The sequence below is a fragment of the Alosa alosa genome, chromosome 1, assembly GCF_017589495.1.
Source record: "Alosa alosa isolate M-15738 ecotype Scorff River chromosome 1, AALO_Geno_1.1, whole genome shotgun sequence".
Taxonomy (NCBI): domain Eukaryota; kingdom Metazoa; phylum Chordata; class Actinopteri; order Clupeiformes; family Clupeidae; genus Alosa; species Alosa alosa.
Genome location: NC_063189.1, coordinates 17156788 through 17171483, shown reverse-complemented (window position 1 = coordinate 17171483; position 14696 = coordinate 17156788). Strand labels below are relative to the sequence as shown.

The 14696-nt window shown below is 47.7% G+C and overlaps 1 protein-coding gene and 1 long non-coding RNA gene across 3 annotated transcripts in view; one reads left to right on the top strand and one right to left on the bottom strand.

The window, feature by feature from the left end:
* The window catches only part of LOC125305916 (cytochrome P450 4V2), a 28201-nt gene that overhangs the window by 529 nt on the left and 12976 nt on the right, over positions 1-14696 (top strand). Inside the window, exon 1 of one of the 2 annotated variants that reach the window (XM_048260981.1) lies at positions 14364-14657. The exons of the other annotated variant lie outside the window; for it this stretch is intronic. Coding sequence (XP_048116938.1) covers positions 14465-14657 — 193 coding nt within the window. The 5' untranslated portion in view covers positions 14364-14464. Of the gene's footprint in view, positions 1-14363; positions 14658-14696 lie in introns of those variants that run through there. 2 annotated transcript variants of the gene reach the window in all.
* On the bottom strand, positions 2225-3298 carry LOC125305930. The gene is made up of 3 exons (XR_007195474.1): positions 3174-3298; positions 2428-2546; positions 2225-2316 (listed from the first exon to the last, which is right to left on the bottom strand). It is a non-coding gene; the product is annotated as an uncharacterized LOC125305930 (long non-coding RNA).

Here is a 14696-nt window from a genome sequence, read left to right as displayed (position 1 = left end):
AAACAGATCTATGTTTTGAATATTTTACTGCATCCTCTGTTAGTGTTTTGCCCATAGCATTTATAATAGCCTAGGTTAAGTAACAGTGACCAACCACATTAAGAAAGTAACAGGTTACATTGAATAACTGTAAACTTGGAGACAGGATACTGAAACTAACTTAAAAAATTGATATAATATTCAGACAGCCTACTGGACCAGAGCCGTAGGCGTATACGGCTCTGTACTGGACAAGCCTGCGGCTCCCCCTATGTGTCGCATACGGTAGTCAGCCAACATAAATGCTTTATCAACCGTCTCTGGTTTCATCGTGGATTTTACAGAGAAACAAATAGTTCGCAACAGCACACGCTGAACTTGAATCAAACATTCTTTAGAAGACAGCTGATCAACCGTCTGCTTTCACTTTTGAACTAAGTTCCAAGCACAAACTCCGTTGCCATTGACAGTGGTCATTCTTGTTTTCAGAGGTCCTTTCCCAAGAAATAATGACCGCTAGAACTTTCGGAAATCCCATTCAAGTCAATGGAGCATTCTACTTGCATTGTGAAGAGCCAATAGCAAAGATTCTAGAACAGAGCTCTGTTCTAGAATCTTTGCTCAATAGAGTCCCGAAGTGTGACGTAGCGTTTCCATGACGGCAGAATCACTGGATCTAAACAAACTTTCGAAGTGGCATAACTATTTGTTTTTCTGTAAAAAAAAAAATTATCCAGATAGCAAAATTTGACCGGCCCACCTCTGGCCCACTACCTTGCCTCAGGGTTTTGTGAGTGTTGGCCCAGTTCTGGCTGGGCCTCTGGCCCAACAATGGCCCAATTACTGATAACTGACACAAAGAATTTCCTCTGGCCCAGATGTGGCCCACACACTGCAAAATGACTCTCATTGTTTCTGTTGGCCCAGGTCTGGCCCACACACTGTAAAATGACTCTTATTGGAACTGTTGGCCCAGGTGTGGCCCACACACTGTGAAATGACTCTTATTGTTTCTGTTGGCCCAGGTGTGGCCCACACACTGTGAAATGACTGTCATGCATTCTGTTGGCCCAGGTCTGTACTGGCCCACACACTATAAAACTGATCTGACTGAGTGTTGGCTGAGTGTCGGCTGGGCCTCTGGGCCTGTACTGGCCCACGCACTATAAAACTGATCTGACTGAGTGTTGGCTGAATGTCGGCTGGGTCCCCGGGCCACATGTGGCCCATTAACTACCAAAAGTACTTGAAAATAAACACAAATCCAGAACTAGTAATTAAAAGCACAAGCTACTTTTATTAACAAGTTTGACAAACACAACCTTGCAAATAAAACAAACATTTAAAAATTATACAAGCTTTTACATATATACACTTTAGAAATTAAACAAGTTAAAATATACAATCTACTTTTATCTACAACAATCGACTTCTTTCATATACAAAAACACAAACAATTAAACATTTTAAAACTGTATAATGATTCAAAGAAATAAATGATTCTAAATTAACATTAAACATTTACAGAAATATTCTATCTCTCTCCCTCACTCACTCACTCTAAAAGAGTAATTCCATTGTCAGTAGTTGTGGGTTGTGAGTTAAGTGTTAAGTGCTTTAAATTCTGTATTTTTGTACCATGTACCATGACCTACCCAGCTACATACATGCACACATACTCACTCTCAAAGTATTTTTCAATAGCAGCAACCTTTGCCACCTGCCTTCTCTTTCTGTTGCCGCTTCATTGTTGCCTCCACCAGTTTCAGCAGCACTACCAGCCGGGGGTGTCTCCAAACTGCATTTAGGTATAAAAGAATATTATAAGATCATTATGAGGTCTAAAGCAAGATTTCAACATGTCATCTGTCAGAAGTTCTGTTTGTCCACTCAAATATACTTACAGATAGCCACCTCAGCTCTCTTTGGGGGTTGATCAAAGAGTTCTTTCCATCCATCCTTCAATTTGAGATGCATGGACAGCATGTCATTTCAAAAGAAAAGAAAAAAATCATTAAACTATGTATCCTTTACTGTCTGACAAAATATTACTAAAGCCCAGTCTTGCCATTCTGCAGCTGTCTTGGTAACACCTCCCTGGTAGTTATTTTGGGCAACATTGACATTGTGTGATTGTTAAATGCTGATATATTACCAATGACAATCACCAAGAGCAAGACATATTTGTCAACACATACAGACCTGAAGCACTTGTGGACTTCCTTCACAAGAGCCTTGTGGGTGCGCTCCAGTTGGTTGGCCATGTTTTCAACAGCGCATGTTTCCTGCCCACTCCTGTTCTTTGCTGACATAATGGATGAGGCAAACCAAAAGCATCTAAAAATGACACATCACAAAACACAGGCCTAGATGAAAGCTGATTCCTATGATTTGGCTCATCTAAACAAAAACGTATTACTTATTCTATTAAATCAATGTACAACTTACCAAGAGCTCTTCAGGTCTCCTGTTTTTCCAACACAAGAAATGGTTCACACATGTATACACGGGTAGCCTTCTTCATCCAAAGGAGTGCAGGCAGGTCTCTGGTCAGTGTGGCCTGGATTCTGAGGTGTACATTTAAAAAAAGTCACAGTAACGTTAGGTTAATGGAAGTATATGTGCTCAAAATGATTACATGATCATAAAACAACCCCTCAGTACAAAATACAGAACGACCTTAAAATACAGATTTTGATGAGCTTTACATGACCAGGACAGGACCCACCCTGCTACCATCTCTCTCTCTCTCTCTCACACACACACTCTCTTAAGGCATACAGTCTCAGTCCTGCCTGCCTAGTGCCTGAAGTTGGATAGATAACGATGAAATGCTCAATTACCAATCGCTATATTCTAAGTCATGCAATACTGGTTAACTGTTAAGCTATTTCTAAAATGATTAGATCACACTTTTCTTTGAAAACCACATAATTATGCAAGTATAGCTAACGTTACAGCACTGAACGTTTTTGACCACCAACACTGACGTTAAAGGTAGCAGCTAATTAGGCCAACAAAGTAGGCTAAGAAATCATAACGTTATGTTACCGCTAAGCTTCGTCATCGTCAAGGGGTTAGATTGAAACACCCATTCTTGTTATGCTACTTGTTAAACTTTGTCTGCAATAATAAGCCTACGTACATTCATAATGATTTACATGCAATAACAGGTAAAGTTGCATGTTACTTACCACAGGCAGTGTCCAAAACGAGACAGTTTCGCGCCGTCCTGCTGGTTTCAAACTGAACAGTTGCTCTGCTCGTGGCTCTTCCACATGTAATGGGCCGACAGTCACTTCACAGAATTGGGCCATGTATGCGTTTAGCGTCCGGCTGTCGCTAAATGTTTCATTTTGCCGCCAACAGCCGCGATACTGATCAGTGTTCGTTCCTGAAGTATCGGGCCACACACTGTTTGAAATCCGTCTGCGAGATTGATTCAAAACTGGCAGTAGCCCATCAAACCCCAATCGGGCCAAATAAGACACTCAGTAATCAGCCCAACTACTGCGTGTCAGTGTCGGCCCATTCAAGGGACAGTGCCTCAGCCGACCTGAAACTCCGCCGACAGTGGCAGCACTCAGCCAGGATCGGGCCGACTGTGTTTACTGTGCTTCAGCCGACTTCGGACCTCAGCCGACACTGCCAGCACTCAGCCAGAATCGGGCCGACTATGCTTGCTATCTGAATGTTGTTTCTGGATTCTGGGGTTCAGCCTTCTAAAACTGCTAGCTAGAAGGTGGCTCCTTCTAACCCACAACTCAAAGCAGGCTTAAGAGTGTGAAACTGCACGTCAAAAGCATCAAATAGCCTAACATTCTCGCCATTTTGTGAGGTCAGGCTTTTTTGACAGATGACGTGGTTTTGTTGGCTCGTTGAAAGCAAAATACAACGTTGTGGAAATTGCAGTAAATCGCAAGAGACAATTTCTCACGTTGAGCACACAAATGCGTGTGTCATTTATTTTGATAGGAAAAACACTGAAAACTAAAATGGCGCTGTCCAGCAACAAAACAGGCATGGGGCTACACATCATCACACATTCATAACATTTAAAGGGACCACGATCCCTGAACAGTTATACTTACATGAAGTAGACAGAACAAAGTGCTGTGTTTAATATGAACGGTGTGTAGAACCATACTTAATAACAAAGGTGAATTATGCCGGTCACATTCACTACACACGTCCCCCCAGAATTCACCATATCAGAAGTAAAATCAACAGTCAGCGGGGGGAGGTGGGGCGTAACCGTCCACAACGGCTGTGCTGTACCGAGTCGATGAGACCCAACTGCGGCAGGTGTCCCGTCATGACACGGGTGTGGGGCATGGCGTGTGGGAGGCTTGGGAGAGAGGGGAGTAGGGGGTGGGGGCAGAGCTGGAGGCCGTCCGCGTCGTGGAGGCTGGGCCAGGTCAACGGGCCTGGCTTCATCCAAGTGAGCCGGTTTGAGGCGGTCAATGGAGAGTCGCACAGTTCAGACGTGAACTGCGCGCCTCGGTCAGAGGATATATCCGAAGGGGTGCCGAAACGAGCAGCCCAGGTTCCGATAAATGCCCATGTCATCTCAACAGTCGCCACAGACGTCAGTGGCTCAGCCTCAGGCCAGCGGGTGGTCCTGTCAACCATGGTTAACAGGTATGTGAAACCATGAGAAGATGGCAGAGGGCCGACCAGATCTACATTCACATGGTCAAAACGTCTCTCTGGAACCGGGAACAACTCTAGCGGGGCTTTAGTGTGACGGTGTACTTTGGCCCATTGGCACTCAACACAGGTGTTAGTCCAGTCCCTAACGTCCTTCTTGAGGCCGTGCCAGACAAACTTTGCTGCAACCAGTCTCTGTGACGCTTTCGAACCTGGGTGGGAGAGACCATGGATGGCATCAAAAACTTGTCGTCTCCACCCTGTGGGAACGATTGGCGGAGGACTGCCTGTGGAGGCGTCACACAGGGCGTGGTGCCAGCATCTCCAAAAACCGTCCCTCGATCTGCAGCCCTGTAGTTGAGGTCCTCAGGAGTTACCGCCCGGGTCTGTGGTCTGATCTGCTGACATCGCGGTGGTAATCAAAGCAAAGATGGACTGCCCCGCCACAGCCCGTGACAGGCAGTCCGCCACGTTAGTTGTTCTTACCAGCAACATGTTCCAAGTCTGTAGTGAACTCTGAAATGTAGGACAGATGGCGTTGCTGGCCGGCGGACCACGGCTCAGCCACCTTGGCCATGGCAAAAGTCAGTGGCTTGTGGTCCACAAAAGCAGTGAAGTGTCGACCTTCCAGCAGGGGACGAAAATGTCTGATGGCCGAGGTAGAGACCAAGCAGCTCCGGTCCCGAAGTGCTGTACTTACGCTAAGGGACGGGGCCTGACGGCTAAAGAAACCAGCGGCTGCCAGGCCCGCCTACCCACTGCTTGTAGACAGCACCGACAAGCGTGGTCCGAGGTGATGGCGATGGAGGCTGTTGAAGAAGGATCGCCAGCATGGTGGCGTCGCCAGGGCTGCCTTAGTGGCAGCAAAAGCCTTGTCCCTGCTCTCTGACCAGTCCACAAGGTGCTTGGGCTTACCTTTCAAGGCCTAGTGCAAGGGGCGCATAAGCTGAGCAGCTCGAGGCATAAAGCGGTGGTTAAAATTCAACATGCCGAGGAACTCCTGCAGGGGATTGACAGTGAGCAGGCGTGGGAACTTTGTTACTGCCTCCACCTTTGATGGGAGAGGGACTGCACCGTCCTTAGTGACTCTGTGTCCCAGGAAGTCAACGGTGGAGAGACCAAACTGGCACTTGGCGGGGTTGACAATTAGCCCGTGTTGGCTAAGTTGCTCAAAAAAAGTGTTAGGAGGTCGCCAGGTGTTGAGACTTGGGCGTGCTTTCGCTTCACGAGGATGTCATCCAGGTACACAAAAAAAAAAGGTAGGTCCCATAAAACAGCCAGGTGAGCTGAAAAATCCTGTATGTTGGGACTGGGTATCGGTCAGGTGTTGTTGCCTCATTAAGCCGCCCGGTGGTCGCCACGGCTTGGCGCCAACCGCCGCCGGTTTTGGGGACAATGTGGAGGGGTGATGCCCACGGGCTGTCGGATCGGCGGACTATACCCAGGCGTTCCATGTTTGCAAATTCAGCCTTTGCAACGCAAGCTTGGTCGGGTCGGCGTAAAAGCCTTGGCGTAGGCGGGTGGACCAGTAGTGGCGAGATGATGCTCCACACCATGCTTCACAGCGGATGCAGAGAAAGTGGGCTGAGTGGCGCTGGGAACTTCGGCAAGTAGATGGTGGAAGTCATCTGAGGCTGATAGCATGCTAGACAGTCATATGGAGTCAGTCCAGCTGGCGCGACGTATAAGAACAAAATGTGATGGCGTCAATCAAAGCGGGGTTCTTAATATCTACCAACAGTCCATGTGCACACAGAAAATCGGCTCCGGTAGGGGAGCGGCAACCTTTGCTGTAACAAAGTCCCAGCCAAACCGCTGTCCTCCGAAACACAATTCAGCGTTACCTCGTTCCATGCGTCGCGGATGGGGCTACCACTGGCAGCTTCCATAGGGGCCGTGGCGGTCAGTCCACATGTCCAAACGGGATGCAGGCAGGATGCTCCTCTGTGCTCCCGTGTCGCACAGAAGCGTCGTCGGAGATGCTGTCACGGATGAAAAGCAGCCTGCCTCTGGGCCGGCGCTCATAGCCACTACTGGCGCCCGGCCCTGGCATTCCGACCGCCCGAAACTGCACGGCGAATGACATTTGTTAGCCTTGGGTCCAAACTTGGCATGATAAAAACACAAGCCTGAAGACTGTTGGGGCCAGAAGACTGCTGCCGGCCGAAGTGGTTGCAGTGATGAGTGTGGAGTCGTCCAGCGTCACAGGAGGCGATGTGTGTGGGAAAAAGCGCCACACAATGTCCCTGACTTGCCAGGAAGAATTTGTCAGCCTCTTCAGCCAGCCTCCGACAGTCAGTGATTGTGGTGTTGGCTAGTGCAGCCCTGACTTGGGAAGGCAGCTGGCCTTAAAAAAGTTGGATAAAAAAACCGGTCTGTGCTCACCCAAGAGATCCAGCATCTGGTCCATGAGCTCCAGATGGTTTGCTGTCACCCAGTCCTTGAAGGGAGAAAAAAGCCTGCTGGCTCTCTCAGCATCTGACAGTTCAAAAGTTTTTCAACAGGTGGGCTTTGAGTGCTATATACTTCTCAGTTGCCAGAGGGTTTTAAGAAGACTCACTACTCTGGATGCTGTTGAATTTCCGAGCCGACACAGCGTAGTAGTACTTTGTTGTATCCGTGGTGATCTCCGCCGCCTTGAACTGCGCTTCAGTCTGGGCAAACCATGCGGCCTTGACGATTCCCAGAATTGAGGGAGTTTGAGGGTAATAGCGTTAAGCGGTCATGGTGCGTGTCGTGTCTCTGGATCGTCCAGCAGACTAACGTTTAGGGGGTCACCAGTGTGGAAATTACAGTAAATCGCAAGAGACAATTTCTCACGTTGAGCACACAAATGCGTGTGTCGTTTATTTTGATAGGAAAAACACTGAAAACTAAAATGGCTGTCCAGCAACAAAACAGGCATGGGGCTACCCATCATCACACATTCATAACATTCAAAGGGACCATGATCCCTGAACAGTTATACTTAGATGAAGTAACTACAGACAGAACAAAGTGCTGTGTTTAATATGAACGGTGTGTAGAACCATACTTAATAACAAAGGTGAATTATGCGGTCACATTCACTACACACGTCCCCAGAATTCTCACCATATCAGAAGTAAAAATCAACAGTCAACGGGAGGGAGGGCTTATTAACCGTCCCACAACGGGCTGTGCTGTACCGAGGTCGATGAGACCAACTGCGGCAGGTGTCCCGCCATGACACGGGTGTGGGGCATGGCGTGTGGGAGGCAGGAGAGAGGGGAGTAGGGGTGGGGGCAGAGCTGGAGGTCGTCCCAAGTGCCAGGGAGGCTGGGCCAGGGTCAACGGGCCTGGCTTCATCAAGTGAGCCGTTTGAGGCGGTCAATGGAGAGTCGCGACAGTTCAGGCGTGAACTGATGCGCCTCAGAGGATATATCCGGCGGGGTGCCAAAACGAGCAGCCCAGGTTCCGGCAAATGCCCATGTCATCTCAACAGTCGCCACAGACGCCAGTGGCTCAGCCTCAGGCCAGCGGGTGGTCCTGTCAACCATGGTTAACAGGTATGTGAAACCATGAGAAGATGGCAGAGGGGCGACCAGATCTACATTCACATGGTCAAAACGTCTCTCTGGAACCGAGGGACAACTCTGGCGGGAGGGCTTTAGTGTGGCGGTGTACTTTGGCCCATTGGCACTCAACACAGGTGTTAGGTCCAGTCCCTAACGCCCTTCTTGAGGCCGTGCCAGACAAACTTTGCTGCAACCAGTCTCTGTGACGCTTTGAACCTGGGTGGGAGAGACCATGGATGGCATCAAAACTTGTCGTCTCCACCCTGTGGGAACGATTGGCGAGGACTGCCTGTGGAGACGCCACACAGGAGCGTGGTGCCAGCATCTCCAAAACCACGCCCTCGATCTGCAGCCCTGTAGTTGAGGTCCTCAGGAAGTTACCCCGGTCTGTGGTCTGATCTGCTGACATGCGGTGGTAATCAAAGCAAAGATGGACTGCCCCCGCCACAGCCCGTGACAGGCAGTCCGCCACGTAGTTGTTCTTACCAGCATGTTCCAAGTCTGTAGTGAACTCTGAAATGTAGGACAGATGGCGTTGCTGGTAGGCGGACCACGGCTCAGCCACCTTGGCCATGGCAAAAGTCAGTGGTTTGTGGTCCACAAAAGCAGTGAAGTCGTCGACCTTCCAGCAGGGAACGAAAATGTCTGATGGCGAGTGTAGAGACCAAGCAGCTCCCCGGCGAAGGTGCTGTACTTACGCCGCTGGAGGGGCGCAGCTGACGGCTAAAGAAAGCCAGCGGCTGCCAGGCCCCGCCACCCACTGCTTGTAGACAGCACCGACAGCGTAGTCCGAGGTGATGGCGATGGGGAGGTTGAAGAAGGATCTCGCCAGCATGGTGGCATCGCCAGGGCTGCCTTAGTGGCAGCAAAAGCCTTGTCCCTGCTCTCTGACCAGTCCACAAGGTGCTTGGGCTTACCTTTCAAGGCCTCGTGCAAGGGCCGCATAAGCTGAGCAGCTCGAGGCATAAAGCGGTGGTTAAAATTCAACATGCCGAGGAACTCCTGCAGGGATTTGACAGTGAGCGGGCGTGGGAACTTTGTTACTGCCTCCACCTTTGATGGGAGAGGGACTGCACCGTCCTTAGTGACTCTGTGTCCCAGGAAGTCAACGGTGGAGAGACCAAACTGGCACTTGGCGGGGTTGACAATTAGCCCGTGTTGGCTAAGTTGCTCAAAAAGTGTTCGGAGGTGCGCCAGGTGTTGAGACTTGGACGTGCTCGCTACGAGGATGTCATCCAGGTACACAAAAAGAAAAGGTAGGTCCCCGCAAAACAGCCAGGTGAGCTGAAAAATCCTGTATGTTCGGGACTGGGTATCGGTCAGGTGTTGTTGCCTCATTAAGCCGCCGGTAGTCGCCACACGGCAGCGCCAGCCGCCGCCCGGTTTGGGGACAATGTGGAGGGGTGATGCCCACGGGCTGTCGGATCGACGGACTATACCCAGGCGTTCCATGTTTGCAAATTCAGCCTTTGCAACGGCAAGCTTGGTCGGGTCGAGGCGCCAAGCGCGAGCGTAGACGGGTGGACCAGTAGTGGCGAGATGATGCTCCACACCATGCTTCACAGCGGATGCAGAGAAAGTGGGCTGAGTGAGCGCTGGGAACTCGGCAAGTAGATGGTGGAAGTCATCTGAGGCTGATAGCATGCTAGACAGTCGTATGGAGTCAGTCCCGCTGAGCGCGCACGTATAAGAACAAAATGTGATGGCGTCAATCAAACGGGGGTTCTTAATATCTACCAACAGTCCATGTGCACACAGAAAATCGGCTCCGAGTAGGGGAACGGCAACCTTTGCTGTAACAAAGTCCCAGCCAAACCGCTGTCCTCCGAAACACAATTCAACGTACCTCGTTCCATACGTGCGGATGGGGCTACCACTGGCAGCTTCCATAGGGGGGCCGTGGCGGTCAGTCCACATGTCCAAACGGGATGCAGGCAGGATGCTCCTCTGTGCTCCCGTGTCGCACAGGAAACGTCGTCCGGAGATGCTGTCACGGATGAAAAGCAGCCTGCCTACGCGGCCGACGCTCATGGCCACTACTGAGCGCCGGCCCTGGCATTTCCCGACCCGCCGAAACTGCACGGCGAATGACATTTGTTAGCCTTGGGTCCAAACTTGGCATGATAAAAACACAAGCCTGAAGACTGTTGGGGGCCAGAAGACTGCTGCCGACGAGAAGTGGTTGCAGTGATGAGTGTGGAGTCGTCCAGCGTCACAGGAGCGATGTGTGTGGGAAAAAGCGCCACACAATGTCCCTGACTTGCCAGGAAGAATTTGTCAGCCTCTTCAGCCAGCCTCCGACAGTCAGTGATTGTGGTGTTGGCTAGTGCAGCCCTGACTTGGGGAAGGCAGCTGACGAGAAAAAAGTTGGATAAAAAGAAAATCGGGTCTGTGCTCACCCAAGAGATCCAGCATAACGGTCCATGAGCTCAGATGGTTTGCTGTCACCCAGTCCTTGAAGGGAGAAAAGCCTGCTGGCTCTCTCAGCATCTGACAGTTCAAAAGTTTTCAACAGGTGGGCTTTGAGTGCTATATATACTTCTCAGTTGCCAGAGGGTTTTAAGAAGACTCACTACTCTGGATGCTGTTGAATTTCCGAGCCGACACATAACGTAGTAGTACTTTGTTGTATCCGTGGTGATCTCACGCAACGCTGAACTGCGCTTCAGTCTGGGCAAACCATGCCGGCCGCCGACGATTCCCAGAATTGGGAGTTTGAGGGTAATAGCGTTCAGCGGTCATGGTCGTGTCGTGTCTCTGGATACGTCCAGCAGACTAACGTAGGGGTCACCAGTGTGGAAATTGCAGTAAATCGCAAGAGACAATTTCTCACGTTGAGCACACAAATGCGTGTGTCGTTTATTTTGATAGGAAAAACACTGAAAACTAAAATGGCGCTGTCCAGCAACAAAACAGGCATGGGGCTACACGTCATCACACATTCATAACATTCAAAGGGACCATGATCCCTGAACAGTTATACTTAGATGAAGTAACTACAGACAGAACAAAGTGCTGTGTTTAATATGAACGGTGTGTAGAACCACACTTAATAACAAAGGTGAATTATGCCGGTCACATTCACTACAACGTTATAGTAACACGATAATTACGTCCTGCTCAACACGTTTTTTAACAAGGAAACGTGTTACACAACACGTCCCAATAGATTAATTATAGTGACAGTGACACGTTCAGACGTGAGACTGGGTTGGTGTCGGTGAGGACTGCGATTGAGAGTGTCTCAGAATGTCCTTTTGGGAGAAGCGTCTCCGTGGCAACCATGCTGCTTTTGTCGGGCATGCCGCTGGAACGACCAGCTCTTGATTGGGGTCGACGAATGTGTGAAGGTCTCGTCAAGCGTTCCACTTTTTTTTTTTCTTCCTTTTCTTTCACTCTTCTTTCACGTAATTGGCGTTTCAATTCACCGGAGAATGTTTCTCCAGGGCGAAGTCCACTGTGTTTTCTCTTCCATCAAGACACTAGAGGAATTGGACTGTCTATAGAGACTGATACACATTCCCACCGGAACTGTAAAACACTCTTCTCACAGCATTGAAACATCTGTGTTTCTCTGCAATAAACTCTGGAACGGGAAGAAAAGGATAACAAGCTTGTGTCAGTACTTTGCAACATCAGCTGGGACCCAAGCGTAACTGTTGTGCTAAACACGACTCCATCTTAGATATGACTCCCATCTAACACTCATCTCTAAGCACCGATCAATGTCCAAAGAGTGACACAGAAGGAGTCCGATCTCTGCAGACCACCGAACGTTGGGAAGGCCCATTCAAGCAGCATTATGAAGAGCCGTGTAATAAATTAAAATAATTTACTGTAGAACGTTGGGAAATCCCATTCAAGTCTACGACGGAGTATTAGGGCCACACATGAAGACAACAAATATTTTTGCCATGGCGAGATTAAACTTGACATGTCGACTTTAAACTCGACATTTCGAGAATATAGTTGAAATGTCATGTCGACATTAAACTCGACATTTCGAGAACAAAGTTGATATCTTCTTTAATCTCAACGTGTCGACTTTAAAGTCGACATGCGGACATTAAACTCGAAATAAAGTTTAAACATAGCATAAAGTTTCATGTAGCCTACACTAACACACAAAATGTGACATGAATAATAGGCCTACTTCAAATAGGTGTTATTTCAGATAGACTGCTAGATTGTAGGTATTCAGATAGATTGCGTCTACTCATTGCCGTCATCGTGAATCGCTGTATTTCGCAGTTATACCATGCACTATTATATAGCTAGAATAATACATGTTTCCAATGATATAATGTTTCTATAGTAGGCTACAAAATGTTATTTCACTCTGTTTTTATGGGTAAGGCCACCGCATTAATCCAAATAACTGCCCTTCATGACCCACAGGCCGTCACTCTCCATAGGTTAACATGGCAAAACTATTTTTTCTAAAACTGCTTTTCCATGTCTCACCTGCAATACATATAGGAGGCTATAAACACAGATATGTACAAGTCTATAGGCCTATACTCTTTTGATCCTGTGAGGGAATATGTGTGCATTTACTTAGAATACATGGGGTTGGCTGGTCGGGATGACAGCTTCATTCGTCCCTCCATAGACATTTAGCAGTTTGCATCAATTACAAACAAACATGCAATGTGAAAGTCTGGGATTGGGGAGCACTTAGTATACCTAGTCTAGTGCATAAGCATGAAGTTGAACCTTTAGATGAAAAAACACTATATAATAATAGGCCTACAATAAATAAATAAACCGCTAATGATGTTTACTTTTGACCATCGCATTTATCGCCTGTAACTCAGTGATAACAGGAAAGTATTTGGCTGAGCAACGGAGGTTAATATGTTCTATGTTTTGTCCACATGATGTAGGCCTATGTTTAATCATTGTTGCACTCGAAGAAAACTGCAATGTTTCATTCGTCCTCCCTTTCAATCGTCCCGAGCGGTCGTTCTCTCTCCAAACTAACTTTATTCTCAAAATGTTGAGTTTAATGTCGACACGTCGAGATTAAAGTCAACATGATAATTCAACTTTATTCTCGAAATGTCGAGTTTAATGTCGACATGGCAACTTTAAAGTCAACATGTCGAGTTTAATCTCGGCATGGCAAAAAATATATTTTTTTCATGTGTGGCCCTAATACTCCGTCGTACCTATGTCTAATCATTGTTGCACTCAAAGAAAACTGCAATGTTTAATTCGTTCTCCCTTTCAATCGTCCCGAGCGGTCGTTCTCTCTCCAAACTAACTTTATTCTCAAAATGTTGAGTTTAATGTCGACACGTCGAGATTAAAGTCGACATGATATTTCAACTTTATTCTCGAAATGTCAAGTTTAATGTCGACATGGCAAAAAATATTTTTTTCTTCATGTGTGGCCCTAATACTCCGTCGTACAATTCAATAGAGCGTAGCATTGTGAAGAACCGTATAATAAAAAAGTATAGCCTACATGGATACAGCAGTTCTGCATGTATTCCGATCATGCATTCTCTCAGACAACACACTCTGTGCTCTCTCCTTGAACAACAGCTCTCCTAGTCCTATTGTGGTAAATGGCCAAAGGGCAAAGCCGTGGCAACGTGATTGCACGGCCAAGACTGTGCTATGGCTCTCCTTCCTCAAGAAGAGGAGGCTGGGTTAGAGAGTTGTTTGTGCAATACTGACTGAACCCAAGTTTAAACAAAATACATATGCATGACAGTTTGCATGAATGGTCCACCATTAGAATATATTAGAGCGAAAGAGCATATGCAGAGATGTCCTCCAGAAATGTTCTGGGTGACATGAAATCAATGTGTTTGGTTTTAAAGCATACTTGCTACATCTGTTACACCTTGAATGTTTCTCATCTCTTCATTTGATTGCTCCCCTGTTTGGAGTAGTAGCCCATAGACCATTATTCATTTTTAATTGATTATTACTTTTTTAAATATCTGATCTCATCCATCTTTTGTATCACACTCTGATACTCTGCCAATGGTAAGACAGCAGCACAGGAGCGATATTGTGTGTGTGGTGAAGTGAATGAAGCTGACAGATTTCAGTTGCTAATCAGAGTCTATCTGAACTTGATTCCAAAGGTCATTTGTACAAAACTGACCTGAAAGTATTGGCTAATAATTATTCGGTTGCAGGAGGGGGAAAAGCACTATGTGGGCAACAGGTCAGAGAAAGCTACAGTAACACGCTATGAGTGGTACAACCAAGTAGCGCACTCAGTTGTCCTCCATCACTGGACGAGCTTGCTTCCAGTTCTTGCCTACCTCTTTGTTCAAGAGATGGCTGAGGTTGTGGGCTTGTACACGGCTGCCTCATTGGTGGTGGCTGCCATCATGACCTTGATTTCGTACTTCACCTATAAGCTCCTGAGCAGTTACATGCGCAACTGGAAAGAGATGAAAATGATCCCAGGAATAGACGGAACATACCCGCTGATCGGCAATGCACTGCAATTCAAATCCAATGCCAGAGGTGAGGTGGTGGGGACAGGGAGAAAGAGAGATGATAGGA